Source organism: Nerophis lumbriciformis, linkage group LG25 (genome assembly GCF_033978685.3).
Source record: "Nerophis lumbriciformis linkage group LG25, RoL_Nlum_v2.1, whole genome shotgun sequence".
Classification (NCBI taxonomy): Eukaryota; Metazoa; Chordata; class Actinopteri; order Syngnathiformes; family Syngnathidae; genus Nerophis; species Nerophis lumbriciformis.
The window spans coordinates 812,132-828,821 of NC_084572.2; the positions used below are offsets into that span (position 1 = coordinate 812,132).

Genomic DNA, 16,690 nt, shown 5'->3' on the forward strand with positions numbered 1-16,690 from the left:
ATAACACTTATATAAGACTTTTAAAGTCATTTTGATAGTAGGCTAATATGGCTAATATAGACACTTACATCATGTGTTGCCTTCATTATAACACTTATATAAGACTTTTAAAATCATTTTGATAGTAGGCTAATATAGCTAATATAGACACTTACATCACGTGTTGTCTTCATTATAACACTTATATAAGACTTTTAAAGTCATTTTGATAGTAGGCTAATATAACTAATATAGACACTTACATCACGTGTTGTCTTCATTATAACACTTATATAAGACTTTTAAAGTCATTTTGATAGTATGCTAATATAGACACTTACATCATGTGTTGCCTTCATTATAAAACTTGTATAAGACTTTTAAAGTCATTTTGATAGTAGGCTAATATAGCTAATATAGACACATACATCATGTGTTGCCTTCATTATAACACTTATATAAGACTTTTAAAGTCATTTTGATAGTAGGTTAATATAGCTAATATAGACACTTACATCATGTGCTGCCTTCATTATAACACTTATATAAGACTTTTAAAGTAATTTTGATAGTAGGTTAATATAGCTAATATAGACACTTACATCATGTGTTGCCTTCATTATAACACTTATATAAGGCTTTTAAAGTCATTTTGATAGTAGGCTAATATAGCTAGTATAGACACTTACATCATGTGTTGCCTTCATTATAACACTTATACAAGACTTTTAAAGTCATTTTGATAGTAGACTAATATAGACACTTACATCATGTGCTGCCTTCATTATAACACTTATATAAGACTTTTAAAGTAATTTTGATAGTAGGCTAATACAGCTAATATAGACACTTACATCATGTGTTGCCTTCATTATAACACTTATATAAGACTTTTAAAGTCATTTTGATAGTAGGCTAATATAGCTAAAATAGACACTTACATCATGTGTTGCCTTCATTATAACACTTATATAAGACTTTTAAAGTCATTTTGATAGTAGGCTAATATAGCTAATATAGACACTTACATCATGTGCTGCCTTCATTATAACACTTATATAAGACTTTTAAAGTAATTTTGATAGTAGGTTAATATAGCTAATATAGACACTTACATCATGTGTTGCCTTCATTATAACACTTATATAAGACTTTTAAAATCATTTTGATAGTAGGCTAATATAGCTAATATAGACACTTACATCATGTGTTGCCTTCATTATAATACTTATATAAGACTTTTAAAGTAATTTTGATAGTAGGCTAATATAGCTAATATAGACACTTACATCATGTGTTGCCTTCATTATAACACTTATATAAGGCTTTTAAAGTCATTTTGATAGTAGGCTAATATAGCTAATATAGACACTTACATCATGTGTTGCCTTCATTATAACACTTATATAAGACTTTTAAAATCATTTTGATAGTAGGCTAATATAGCTAATATAGACACTTACATCATGTGTTGCCTTCATTATAACACTTATATAAGACTTTTAAAGTAATTTTGATAGTAGGCTAATATAGCTAATATATACACTTACATCATGTGTTGCCTTCATTATAACACTTATATAAGACTTTTAAAGTCATTTTGATAGTAGGCTAATATAGCTAATATAGACACTTACATCACGTGTTGTCTTCATTATAACACTTATATAAGACTTTTAAAGTCATTTTGATAGTAGGTTAATATAGCTAATATAGACACTTACATCATGTGTTGCCTTCATTATAACACTTATATAAGACTTTTAAAGTCATTTTGATAGTAGGCTAATATAGCTAATATAGACACTTACATCACGTGTTGTCTTCATTATAACACTTATATAAGACTTTTAAAGTCATTTTGATAGTAGGCTAATATAACTAATATAGACACTTACATCACGTGTTGTCTTCATTATAACACTTATATAAAACTTTTAAAGTCATTTTGATAGTATGCTAATATAGACACTTACATCATGTGTTGCCTTCATTATAACACTTATATAAGACTTTTAAAGTCATTTTGATAGTAGGTTAATATAGCTAATATAGACACTTACATCATGTGCTGCCTTCATTATAACACTTATACAAGACTTTTAAAGTCATTTTGATAGTAGGCTAATATAGCTAATATAGACACTTACATCATGTGTTGCCTTCATTATAACACTTATACAAGACTTTTAAAGTCATTTTGATAGTAGGTTAATATAGCTAATATAGACACTTACATCATGTGTTGCCTTCATTATAACACTTATACAAGACTTTTAAAGTCATTTTGATAGTAGGCTAATATAACTAATATAGACACTTACATCATGTGTTGCCTTCATTATAACACTTATACAAGACTTTTAAAGTCATTTTGATAGTAGGTTAATATAGCTAATATAGACACTTACATCATGTGTTGCCTTCATTATAACACTTATATAAGGCTTTTAAAGTCATTTTGATAGTAGGCTAATATAGACACTTACATCATGTGTTGCCTTCATTATAACACTTATACAAGACTTTTAAAGTCATTTTGATAGTAGACTAATATAGACACTTACATCATGTGCTGCCTTCATTATATCACTTATATAAGACTTTTAAAGTAATTTTGATAGTAGGCTAATATAGCTAATATAGACACTTACATCATGTGTTGCCTTCATTATAACACTTATATAAGACTTTTAAAGTCATTTTGATAGTAGGCTAATATAGCTAATATAGACACTTACATCATGTGTTGCCTTCATTATAACACTTATATAAGACTTTTAAAGTCATTTTGATAGTAGGCTAATATAGCTAATATAGACACTTACATCATGTGTTGCCTTCATTATAACACTTATATAAGACTTTTAAAGTCATTTTGATAGTAGACTAATATAGACACTTACATCATGTGCTGCCTTCATTATAACACTTATATAAGACTTTTAAAGTCATTTTGATAGTAGGTTAATATAGCTAATATAGACACGTACATCATGTGTTGCCTTCATTATAACACTTATATAAGACTTTTAAAATCATTTTGATAGTAGGCTAATATAGCTAATATAGACACTTACATCATGTGTTGCCTTCATTATAACACTTATATAAGACTTTTAAAGTAATTTTGATAGTAGGCTAATATAGCTAATATAGACACTTACATCATGTGTTGCCTTCATTATAACACTTATATAAGGCTTTTAAAGTCATTTTGATAGTAGGCTAATATAGCTAATATAGACACTTACATCATGTGTTGCCTTCATTATAACACTTATATAAGACTTTTAAAATCATTTTGATAGTAGGCTAATATAGCTAATATATACACTTACATCATGTGTTGCCTTCATTATAACACTTATATAAGACTTTTAAAATCATTTTGATAGTAGGCTAATATAGCTAATATAGACACTTACATCACGTGTTGTCTTCATTATAACACTTATATAAGACTTTTAAAGTCATTTTGATAGTAGGTTAATATAACTAATATAGACACTTACATCATGTGTTGCCTTCATTATAACACTTATATAAGACTTTTAAAGTCATTTTGATAGTAGGCTAATATAGACACTTACATCATGTGTTGCCTTCATTATAAAACTTGTATAAGACTTTTAAAGTCATTTTGATAGTAGGCTAATATAGCTAATATAGACACATACATCATGTGTTGCCTTCATTATAACACTTATAATAATAATAATAATAATAATGGATTACATTTGTAATGCACTTTACATTTGTTAAAATCTCAAAGTGCTACAAAGTATTACAAAATGTTTTAAAAAATAGAAAGTTAGAATATATAATAGAAAATTAAAATAGAAATAAAAACATGAAAAACACTCGATAAACACTCGATAAAACAGAAACATAGATACTTAGACTTATATAAGACTTTTAAAGTCATTTTGACAGTAGGTTAATATAACTAATATAGACACTTACATCATGTGTTGCCTTCATTATAACACTTATATAAGACTTTTAAAGTCATTTTGATAGTAGGCTAATAAGGCTAATATAGACACTTACATCATGTGTTGCCTTCATTATAACACTTATATAAGACTTTTAAAGTCATTTTGATAGTAGGCTAATAAGGCTAATATAGACACTTACATCATGTGTTGCCTTCATTATAACACTTATATAAGACTTTTAAAGTCATTTTGATAGTAGGCTAATATAGACACTTACATCATGTGTTGCCTTCATTATAACACTTATATAAGACTTTTAAAATCATTTTGATAGTAGGCTAATATAGACACTTACATCATGTGTTGCCTTCATTATAACACTTATATAAGACTTTTAAAGTAATTTTGATAGTAGGCTAATATAGCTAATATAGACACTTACATCATGTGTTGCCTTCATTATAACACTTATATAAGGCTTTTAAAGTCATTTTGATAGTAGGCTAATATAGCTAATATAGACACTTACATCATGTGTTGCCTTCATTATAACACTTATATAAGACTTTTAAAATCATTTTGATAGTAGGCTAATATAGCTAATATATACACTTACATCATGTGTTGCCTTCATTATAACACTTATATAAGACTTTTAAAATCATTTTGATAGTAGGCTAATATAGCTAATATAGACACTTACATCACGTGTTGTCTTCATTATAACACTTATATAAGACTTTTAAAGTCATTTTGATAGTAGGTTAATATAACTAATATAGACACTTACATCATGTGTTGCCTTCATTATAACACTTATATAAGACTTTTAAAGTCATTTTGATAGTAGGCTAATATAGACACTTACATCATGTGTTGCCTTCATTATAAAACTTGTATAAGACTTTTAAAGTCATTTTGATAGTAGGCTAATATAGCTAATATAGACACATACATCATGTGTTGCCTTCATTATAACACTTATAATAATAATAATAATAATAATGGATTACATTTGTAATGCACTTTACATTTGTTAAAATCTCAAAGTGCTACAAAGTATTACAAAATGTTTTAAAAAATAGAAAGTTAGAATATATAATAGAAAATTAAAATAGAAATAAAAACATGAAAAACACTCGATAAACACTCGATAAAACAGAAACATAGATACTTAGACTTATATAAGACTTTTAAAGTCATTTTGACAGTAGGTTAATATAACTAATATAGACACTTACATCATGTGTTGCCTTCATTATAACACTTATATAAGACTTTTAAAGTCATTTTGATAGTAGGCTAATAAGGCTAATATAGACACTTACATCATGTGTTGCCTTCATTATAACACTTATATAAGACTTTTAAAGTCATTTTGATAGTAGGCTAATATAGACACTTACATCATGTGTTGCCTTCATTATAACACTTATATAAGACTTTTAAAATCATTTTGATAGTAGGCTAATATAGACACTTACATCATGTGTTGCCTTCATTATAACACTTATATAAGACTTTTAAAGTCATTTTGATAGTAGGCTATTATAGCTAATACAGACGCTTACAACATGTGTTGCCTTCATTATAACACTTATATAAGACTTTTAATTTTTTTGCGGCCCTAGACAGATTTTTTTTTAAATATTTTTGGTCTTATATGGCTCTTTCAACGTTTTGGGTTGCAGACCCCTGGCCTAATCAATAATCACTAAACTAAAAAAAAAGAAAAAGTGAGGCAATATGATTGATGATCAAAGAATTTTCAGATAAAACGATATCTGCCATTAAATGCGCAATATCACGAAAAATTGACATCAATGTGAGTGAAACGCTGTCACTGTGAGGAGAAGGAACACTGGTGACTTAGGGCTATATAAATGAACTTTGCTTGATTGATTGATTGACGTATTGATTGTGGATGTAACATCAATGTTGCAAACAGCAGCTTGAGAGGAGCACTCTATATTTGTTTCTCTTTTTGAAAACATCCTCAAGTCATTTCCAAATTGTCCAGCTCAGAACAGCAGCACACTTCCCCCCTGCTGTGACATCTGCTCCGCCTGCGCTAACAAAATAACCCTTTTTAAGAAAAGATCTCACAAATGTACTTAAAGCACTTATTGATACATTTACACAATTATTAAGCTTTGACTTCAAATACTGGTCATGATTGTAATAATGTGAGGATTTTTGCATTTAATTAAGCAACATTCTATTAAAGGTTATTTATGACACAAAAAGCACACACTCTATGGTCCGTGTACTTTCCGCTCATTCTATTTCCAATTCTGAAACGCAAATCAAAAAACAAAATGATCATGTTATTATATATGGCAGATTTTAAAACAAACAAAAAAGGGTTGATTTTTGTTCAAATATCGCCATCAAATTGGATTTTGTGCTGTTTTCCTTTTATGGATTTTTATTTTTCCAGATACAGGTAAAAGCCAGTAAATTAGAATGTTTTGAAAAACTTGATTTATTTCAGTAATTGCATTCAAAAGGTGTAACTTGTACATTATATTTATTCATTGCACACAGACTGATGCATTCAAATGTTTATTTCATTTAATTTTGATGATTTGAAGTGGCAACAAATGAAAATCCAAAATTCCGTGTGTCACAAAATTAGAATATTACTTAAGGCTAATACAAAAAAGGGATTTTTAGAAATGTTGGCCAACTGAAAAGTATGAAAATGAAAAATATGAGCATGTACAATACTCAATACTTGGTTGGGGCTCCTTTTGCCTCAATTACTGCGTTAATGCGGCGTGGCATGGAGTCGATGAGTTTCTGGCACTGCTCAGGTGTTATGAGAGCCCAGGTTGCTCTGATAGTGGCCTTCAACTCTTCTGCGTTTTTGGGTCTGGCATTCTGCATCTTCCTTTTCACAATACCCCTCAGATTTTCTATGGGGCTAAGGTCAGGGGAGTTGGCGGGCCAATTTAGAACAGAAATACCATGGTCCGTAAACCAGGCACGGGTAGATTTTGCGCTGTGTGCAGGCGCCAAGTCCTGTTGGAACTTGAAATCTCCATCTCCATAGAGCAGGTCAGCAGCAGGAAGCATGAAGTGCTCTAAAACTTGCTGGTAGACGGCTGCGTTGACCCTGGATCTCAGGAAACAGAGTGGACCGACACCAACAGATGACATGGCACCCCAAACCATCACCCAACCATGCAAATTTTGCATTTCCTTTGGAAATCGAGGTCCCAGAGTCTGGAGGAAGACAGGAGAGGCACAGGATCCACATTGCCTGAAGTCTAGTGTAACGTTTCCACCATCAGTGATGGTTTTGGGTGCCATGTCATCTGCTGGTGTCGGTCCACTCTGTTTCCTGAGATCCAGGGTCAACGCAGCCGTCTACCAGCAAGTTTTAGAGCACTTCATGCTTCCTGCTGCTGACCTGCTCTATGGAGATGGAGATTTCAAGTTCCAACAGGACTTGGTGCCTGCACACAGCGCAAAATCTACCCGTGCCTGGTTTACGGACCATGGTATTTCTGTTCTAAATTGGCCCGCCAACTCCCCTGACCTTAGCCCCATAGAAAATCTGTGGGGTATTGTGAAAAGGAAGATGCAGAATGCCAGACCCAAAAACGCAGAAGAGTTGAAGGCCACTATCAGAGCAACCTGGGCTCTCATAACACCTGAGCAGTGCCAGAAACTCATCGACTCCATGCCACGCCGCATTAACGCAGTAATTGAGGCAAAAGGAGCTCCAACCAAGTATTGAGTATTGTACATGCTCATATTTTTCATTTTCATACTTTTCAGTTGGTCAACATTTCTAAAAATCCCTTTTTTTGTATTAGCCTTAAGTAATATTCTAATTTTGTGACACACGGAATTTTGGATTTTCATTTGTTGCCACTTCAAATCATCAAAATTAAATGAAATAAACATTTGAATGCATCAGTCTGTGTGCAATGAATAAATATAATGTACAAGTTACACCTTTTGAATGCAATTACTAAAATAAATCAAGTTTTTCAAAATATTCTAATTTACTGGCTTTTACCTGTAAACACAAACATCCAATTCATGTTCATCCAAAATGCAAAAAAAGCGTGTTTTTATCTGTGTGATGACAAATTGAACCGGAAGCACTATTTGAGCTTTTCCTTGACGTTTAGCATGTTTTTAGCATAACGCTAACATCTTTGTTCAGCAAGAGTACTATTGTCGTTTTAAAAAAAAGTGTCATTAAATAGGTTGTCCAACTTTTTCATTTCTGAAACAAAAGTTATTGAATTACACTTTTTTTAAAACAACAATAGGACTCAATAGCTCAATAGCTTAAAACATGCTAATTGCGAAGGAAACGCTAAAATACTGCTTCCGGTTCAATTTGTCATTACACAGATAACCACGCATTTTTGCATTTTGGATGAACATTTTTTTGAAATGTTTGTGTTTATCTGGAAAAATTCCATCCATCCATCCATTTTCTTCCGCTTATCCGAGGTCGAGTCGCGGGGGCAGCAGCCTAAGCAGGGAAGCCCAGACTTCCCTCTCCCCAGCCACTTCGTCCAGCTCTTCCCGGGGGATCCCGAGGCGTTCCCAGGCCAACGTGTCCTGGGTCTTCCCCGTGGCCTCCTACTGGTAGGACGTGCCCGAAACACCTCCCTAGGGAGGCGTTCGGGTGGCATCCTGACCAGATGTCCGAACCACCTCATCTGGCTCCTCTCCATGTGGAGGAGCAGCGGCTTTACTTTGATATCCTCCCGGATGGCAGAGCTTCTCACCCTATCTCTAAGGGAGAGACCCGCCACCCGGCGGAGGAAACTCATTTGTACCCGTGATCTTGTCCTTTCGGTCATAACCCAAAGCTCATGACCATAGGTGAGGATGGGAACGTAGATCGACCGGTAAACTGAGAGCTTTGCCTTCCGGCTCAGCTCCTTCTTCACCACAACGGATCGATACAGCGTCCGCATTACTGAAGACGCCGCACCGATCCGCCTGTCGATCTCACGATCCACTCTTCCCTCACTCGTGAACAAGACTCCGAGGTACTTGAATTCCTCCACTTGGGGCAAGGTCTCCTCCCCAACCCGGAGATGGCACTCCACCCTTTTCCGGGCGAGAACCATGGACTCGGACTTGGAGGTGCTGATTCTCATCCCAGTCGCTTCACACTCGGCTGCGAACCGATCCAGTGAGAGCTGAAGATCCTGGCCAGATGAAGCCATCAGGACCACATCATCTGCAAAAAGCAGAGACCTAATCCTACCAAACCGGATCCCCTCAATGCCCTGACTGCACCTAGAAATTCTGTCCATAAAAGTTCAGAACAGAATGGGTGACAAAGGGCAGCCTTGGCGGAGTCCAACCCTCACTGGAAACGTGTCCGACTTACTGCCGGCAATGCGGACCAAGCTCTGGCACTGATCATACAGGGAGCGGACCGCCACAATCAGACAGTCCGATACCCCATACTCTCTGAGCACTCCCCACAGGATTGAATGCCTTCTCCAAGTCCACAAAGCACATGTAGACTGGTTGGGCAAACTCCCATGCACCCTCAAGGACCCTGCCCAGAGTATAGAGCTGGTCTACAGTTCCACGACCAGGACAAAAACCACACTGTTCCTCCTGAATCCGAGGTTCGACAATCCGACGTAGCCTCCTCTCCAGTACACCTGAATAGACCTTACTGGGAATTTAATTTCTGAAATAAAATTTTATTTCTAAAACAAAAGTTATTTAATTACACTTTTTTAAAACAACAATAGGACACAATAGCTCAATGTTTTTTTTTTTCGATTTTTGTGTTTAATTAAAATCTATTAAAGGAAAACAGCACAAAGTCCAATTTTCTGGCAATATTTCTATGAAAATCAACCCTTTTGTGTTTGTTTTAAAATCTGCTATGTACGTATAATAAAAATCAAATAACGGCCCCTTAATTTTATTTGTTGATTGGCGTTTCAGAATTGGAAATAGAATGAACGGAAGGTACACGGACCTTAGTTGTTGTGTTTATTCGTTTGCCTAAAAGTTTAAGTCTAAAAAAATAAATTTCAAATACAAAAAAATTAAAAATGTAACAATTTCCCTTGTGGATCAATAAAGTTTGTCATAATTCATAGCTGGTTGTTCTTTGAAATTGTAATTAAAGTTGAGTTTTGGTTGTACATTAAATAGTCAAGTTTTCTAATTAATAATAACGGTTGTGTTACTAATTGGGATTTCAATAGAAGGTCTACAGGAATCTGCTTTTTGCAGATGATGTGGTCCTGATGGCTTCATCTGGCCAGAGTCTTCAGCTCTCACTGGATCGGTTCGCAGCCGAGTGTGAAGCGACTGGGATGAGAATCAGCACCTCCAAGTCCGAGTCCATGGTTCTCGCCCGGAAAAGGGTGGAGTGCCATCTTCGGGTTGGGGAGGAGACCCTGCCCCAAGTGGAGGAGTTCAAGTACCTCGGAGTCTTGTTCACGAATGAGGGAAGAGTGGATCGTGAGATCGACAGGCGGATCGGTGCGGCGTTTTCGCTGTATCGATCCGTTGTGGTGAAGAAGGAGCTGAGCCGGAAGGCAAAGCTCTCAATTTACCGGTCGATTTACGTTCCCATCCTCACCTATGGTCATGAGCTTTGGGTTATGACCGAAAGGACAAGATCACGGGTACAAGCGGCCAAAATTAGTTTCCTCCGCCAGGTGGCGGGGCTCTCCCTTAGAGATAGGGTGAGAAGCTCTGTCATCCGGGGGGAGCTCAAAGTAAAGCCGCTGCTCCTCCACATGGAGAGGAGCCAGATGAGGTGGTTCGGGCATCTAGTCAGGATGCCACCCGATCGCCTCCCTCGGGAGGTGTTTAGGGCACGTTCGACCGGTAGGAGGCCACGGGGAAGACCCAGGACACGTTGGGAAGACTATGTCTCCCGGCTGGCCTGGGAACGCCTCGGGATCCCCCGGGAGGAGCTGGACGAAGTGGCTGGGGAGAGGGAAGTCTGGGCTTCCCTGCTTAGGCTGCTGCCCCCGCGACCCGACCTCGGATAAGCGGAAGAAGATGGATGGATGGATGGATGGTATACAGGAACTGTATAGTTTGTAGTCTAAAATGTATAAGAAAATGTGTTAAAGAGCATAATCCTTGCAACAAGTAAGAGTACTTTGTCTATTTTTCTTTTCCGTTCACTAAAAGCTGTTTTTCAATTATCTTTGCATTCCCACAAACCTTGAATACAAAAGCTAGTCCCTCTTTCACAAGGACAAAGTGGTTTTGTTTAGTGAGTCCTGGGCTTTTACTGAAAGCAATGCTGTGAACAACATCCATTAAAGATGTCATTTCATATCACTACTGGAAAGCTAAATGTTACCTCTCCCAGGGTGTGCCAGTGGGTGATGGGCTTCCGCGGGTAAGCCAACATTTCGTTCCAGTGATCCCGTCCTAGACCTTCGGCGTCTGGCCCGGTACGACATACGCCGATCACCTCGTTGTGTCCAACCCTGTTAGTACCATACATGAATCAGAGACCTCGAGGCGTGTAGTCAGGGTTAGGTTTAAAATGCTGTGGTTGTACAACTAAAACACAGTAGACGTATGCGCTCACCGATCGTAATCCATCACCATGATGGACAGGCTGACTTGTTCCACGTTTTCTGGAGGGATGTCAAAGATGATGGCCTCGTTGTACACGGGATTGAGAGTGCTCTTCTTGGTGGTGGTTTTCCGCTTCTTCAGCCTGCGTCCGTCGCAGATTAGGTGAACCTTGACGTACGGGTCTGGAAGACAGAGCAAAGACTTTAGGATCACTCCTAGTCCACCATTTTCCTTGTTATGCTATTGTTTTCTGCTTCAGATTGGCTGATATGGCCATTGACTTGGAGGTTAGGGACCCACACCAAAAACCCATAATCCAGTCACTCCACATTCACGCATTGTATTCTAAATCGTCCGGTCCATACTACGTAAATACCCCGGCTTTTCTCCGTGTCACGTGTCCCGTTCCCGAGTGTCCACCCGGTGTCCAGAGTTCTATTTGTTCATATTATTTTTCATGTGGGCTGTGCATTGTCCAGGGTCATTTTACCTGAAGATCCAGTGATGTCCATGGCTTTGAGGTTTCTGCATTTGATCACTGTCAGAGTCATCCTCCCTGCTGTGGGAAGATAGCACAACGAGTACATGATCTCCCCCAGGTCAACGGTCTCCTGCGGATGAGCAGAAAAGGACACCAGAACGGTGATTTTGAGTAATTGCGGTCGGTTGCAATTGTAGTCAACGTTACATAACCCGTAAGATATGTTATGTCATCCGGATTTTGGCTCTACGTACCCTTTGTTTTGCACACAAAAAGGTAAAGAACAAATGTAAGTGTCCATAGAACTGTAGAAACCAAGCTTCATTGACCTCCGCATTTACATTGTAGCCAGAAATTATTCATAGTGAACCTTGCATAATCCATCCATCCATCCATTTTTCTACCACTGGAGCTTATCCCAGCTGCATTTGGGCGGAAGGCTCGGTACGCCTCATAATATTCTCTTTCATTCTTAAAAACCCTTATACAGATACATAGAACAATCCAAACTTTGGGTGAACTTGTATAGTACGTCTGTCCCAGGTATTCTTTGCTAGACCTTCAGATGTATCTATCGTTTTTGCTGCACTGGAGCATCAATATTATATGTAAGTACCGTAGTTTAGGTCATGTTTATCAATCAATCAATCAATCAAGAAGCATTTAAGTCCCATCTTAAAACTCATTTGTATACTCTAGCCTTTAAATAGACCCCCCTTTTAGACCAGTTGATCTGCCGTTTCTTTTCTGCTCTGCCCCCCTCTCCTTCGTGGAGGCGGGGGCACAGGTTCGGTGGCCACGGATGAAGCGCTGGCTGTCCAAAGTCGGGACCCGGGGTGGACTGCTCGTCTGTGCATCGGTTAGGGACGTCTCTGCGCTGCAGACCCGTCTCCGCTCGGGATGGTCTCCTGCTGGCCCCACTATGGACTGGACTCTCACTATTATGTTAGATCCACTATGGACTGGACTCTCACACCATTATGTTAGATCCACTATGGACTGGTCTCTCACTATTATGTTAGATAAACTATGGACTGGACTCTCACTATTATGTTAGATCCACTATGGACTGGACTCTCACACCATTATGTTAGATCCACTATGGACTGGACTCTCACACCATTATGTTAGATCCACTATGGACTGGACTCTCACTATTATGTTAATAAACTATGGACTGGACTCTCACTATTATGTTAGATCCACTATGGACTGGACTCTCACAATATTATGTTAGATCCACTATGGACTGGACTCTCACACTATTATATTAGATCCACTATGGACTGGACTCTCACACTATTATGTTAGATCCACTATGGACTGGAGTCTCACACTATTATGTTAGATCCACTATGGACTGGACTCTCACTATTATGTTAGATCCACTATGGACTGGACTCTCACAATATTATGTTAGATCCACTATGGACTGGACTCTCACTAGTATGTTAAATCCACTATGGACTGGACTCTCACAATATTATGTTAGATCCACTGTGGACTGGACTCTCACTGTTATGTTAGATCCACTATGGACTGGACTCTCACACTATTATGTTAGATCCACTACTGACTGGACTGTCACTATTATGTTAGATCCACTATGGACTGGACTCTCACACTATTATGTTAGATCCACTACTGACTGGACTGTCACTATTATGTTAGATCCACTATGGACTGGAGTCTCACACTATTATGTTAGATCCACTATGGACAGGACTGTCACTAGTATGTTAAATCCACTATGGACTGGACTCTCACTATTATGTTAGATCCACTATGGACTGGACTCTCACTATATTATGTTAGATCCACTATGGACTGGACTCTCAATATTATGTTAGATCCACTATGGACTGGACTCTCACTAGTATGTTAAATCCACTATGGACTGGACTCTCACAATATTATGTTAGATCCACTATGGACTGGACTCTCACTGTTATGTTAGATCCACTATGGACTGGATTCTCACAATATTATGTTAGATCCACTATGGACTGGACTCTCACTATTATGTTAGATCCACTATGGACTGGACTCTCACAATATTATGTTAGATCCACTATGGACTGGACTCTCAGTATTATGTTAGATCCACTATGGACTGGACTCTCACAATATTATGTTAGATCCACTATGGACTGGACTCTCAATATTATGTTAGATCCACTATGGACTGTTAGATCCACTATGGACTGGATTCTCACAATATTATGTTAGATCCACTATGGACTGGACTCTCACACTATTATGTTAGATCCACTATGGACTGGACTCTCTCACTATTATGTTAGATCCACTATGGACTGGACTCTCACTATTATGTTAGATCCACTATGGACTGGACTCTTACAATATTATGCTAGATCCACTCGACGTCCATTGCACCAGTCGCCCAAGGTTTCTCATTGTCCCATTGGGATGAGTTTTTTCTTGCCCTGATGTGGGATCTGAGCCGAGGATGTCGTTGTGGCTTGTGCAGCCCTTTGAGACACTCGTGATTTAGGGCTATATAAATAAACATTGATTGATTGATTGCTTGAGGTCATGTTTATGACTTTGATCGTTGATGTAACGACATCTGAATATGCAGGAACTTGCGGAAATTGAACATGGGTGCTATTGTTGTTACTCATGTAATGTGCTTCCATTTCCACTTTGGTATGAAGTCGGCCTCTCAGAACGAATTTAGTGGCCTTTGTTGAAAATGTAAAAAGTTCCATTCACTCGCCAGATTCAGCACCAACTCACCGTGGTTGCCGTATGGATGTCCTTCCAAACCACCGCCTCCCGGGAAAGGTCCGAGAGCTCAAAGAGGTTGTCTACCACCACCTCACCTATCATGTCGTGGCTGGTGAAGCGGTCAAAGTCGTAGATACTCAAGTGCAGCTTGCGATTGCAGAGCTCATCGTACACAACGGGAAAGCAGAATGTCTCATCAAACGTGGGGTTGAGATTCTTGCGGTGAACTCGTGTCTGGAATTTCTTCTTCCTCTCAGGCAGCAAGTAGATCTTCACGTATGGGTCGGAAGTCCCCGTGAAGTCTTTGGCGGGCAGATCCAAGGCTTTGAGGATCCTCACCACCAAAGCCTGTTCCTCATAGTCGTAACGCAGTGAGAAGCTCAGTTTGCCACACGTCTCCACGGGTTCTTTAGGCTCGCCCTCCGAGTCCACAGACTTCTGCTTGTAGAGTTCCGGTTTGATTCTCCCGATGCTCACCGTGGAGGACTGTCGAAAAGGCATCGCGTCCACGCTGAAGTCAAAACTGGTGACGTTCATCTGTCGAGGAAGGTGGCGCCGGAATGAATTGTGCCTGTTAAAAAAGTGCATCTGGTCAGTTCATAGGCGGGGTGCTCGAAGAACAATGCAGAGCACCCACATGGGATTGATAGCAACTTTCTATCTTTAAAGTCATTTTTGAAACGTCAAACACTGTTGTTGTTCATTTTGTGGCGAGTTTGGTCCGTTTTATATAATAAAGAGGTCTCAAATCACATAGTCTATAATTAGCAAAGCCTAACCAAGAGATCATGGCGCCCAGGGCCGGCCCGTGGCATAGGCCGTATAGGCAAATGCTAAGGGCGCCGTCCATCAGGGGGCGCCACGCCAGTTCCACAAATGTTGGAGAAAAAAAAACAAAAAGTTGATACTATTATTTCTAAATACAAAAAATAATCCCACGTTAATTAAAATGCAAAGTGAAGCCTATTTAATAGAAATATTATTTGTAACAACATTACGCAGCCCCCCCAAACCCGCACGGTGCGCCCCCTCCCTTCCCGTATCATGACTCTTTTTGGACGTCACCACATCAAACAATCAACACAAGATGTCAAAACGGCCAAAACTGTCAGGTGCCCAGGGAAGAAAAAAGAGAAAAGAGGAGGAGAAACGAGAAAAGACAGAGGTAGCAGGTATGCCTACATGAAATTATTTGTCTGTTACAGAATGTGATAGTAACCTGGCTTTTTAGCATTAAGCTAATGTTAATGTTCATGTGGAGGGGGCTAAATCGTTATGGAAAATAATAATGTAACGTTAGGTAATTACAGTACTCCCACCTTACATTCCTCAGGGACATTTGTATTAGATCTTTTAAGCAGGTGTTTTTTGTTTACATTGTTATTGCCTTCTGGTTAGCTAATGTTTGCCCTGCAGGTAATAGTCACTTTTCCACCCCTTTATATATTAGGTATAGTTGTAAGTAAAAAAAAAAAAAGGTCAAAGACAAAGCTAATCGGTTTCTTGTGAGTATATACACTTCACTGCCGATGTGGGGGGGCGCCACCTAAAATCTTGCCTAGGGCGCCAGATTGGTTAGGGCCGGGCCTGATGGCGCCCATGACACAATCATCTTGACTTTGAACACAATATACACGAGCGAATGAAGCGCATACTTACTCAACAGCCATGCATGTCACACTAAGGGTGGCAGTATGAACAATGCCAACACTGTCATAAACATGTGCCATATAGCGAAACCACACTAAACAACAACGACAAACACATTTTGGAAGAATATTTGACACTACAGAACAAATTCCCAGAATTCCCTGCAACACCAACCCTTCCGGGACACTACAATATAAACAAACGCCATTGGTGTATCTACACCTAACATCCACTGTAATGATACCAAGTACATTAGCGTATCTAGTCGATACTGCTATGATTACATCGATGTTTTTTAACATCACAAATACTTCTTTCGTTTAAAAAAAACTAT

At 38.1% G+C, this 16,690-nt stretch overlaps 1 protein-coding gene across 2 annotated transcripts in view; it reads right to left on the bottom strand.

Annotated features, from left to right (window-relative positions):
* syt10 (synaptotagmin X) overlaps positions 1-16,690 on the bottom strand; it is a 60,129-nt gene that overhangs the window by 11,978 nt on the left and 31,461 nt on the right. For both annotated transcript variants that reach the window (XM_061984476.2, XM_072916030.1), the window contains exons 3-6: positions 14,716-15,277; positions 11,965-12,085; positions 11,485-11,656; positions 11,251-11,380 (exon numbers count right to left, since the gene is read on the bottom strand). In XM_061984476.2, the coding sequence (XP_061840460.1) occupies positions 11,251-11,380; positions 11,485-11,656; positions 11,965-12,085; positions 14,716-15,277 (985 nt within the window). The remainder of the gene's footprint in view (positions 1-11,250; positions 11,381-11,484; positions 11,657-11,964; positions 12,086-14,715; positions 15,278-16,690) is intronic.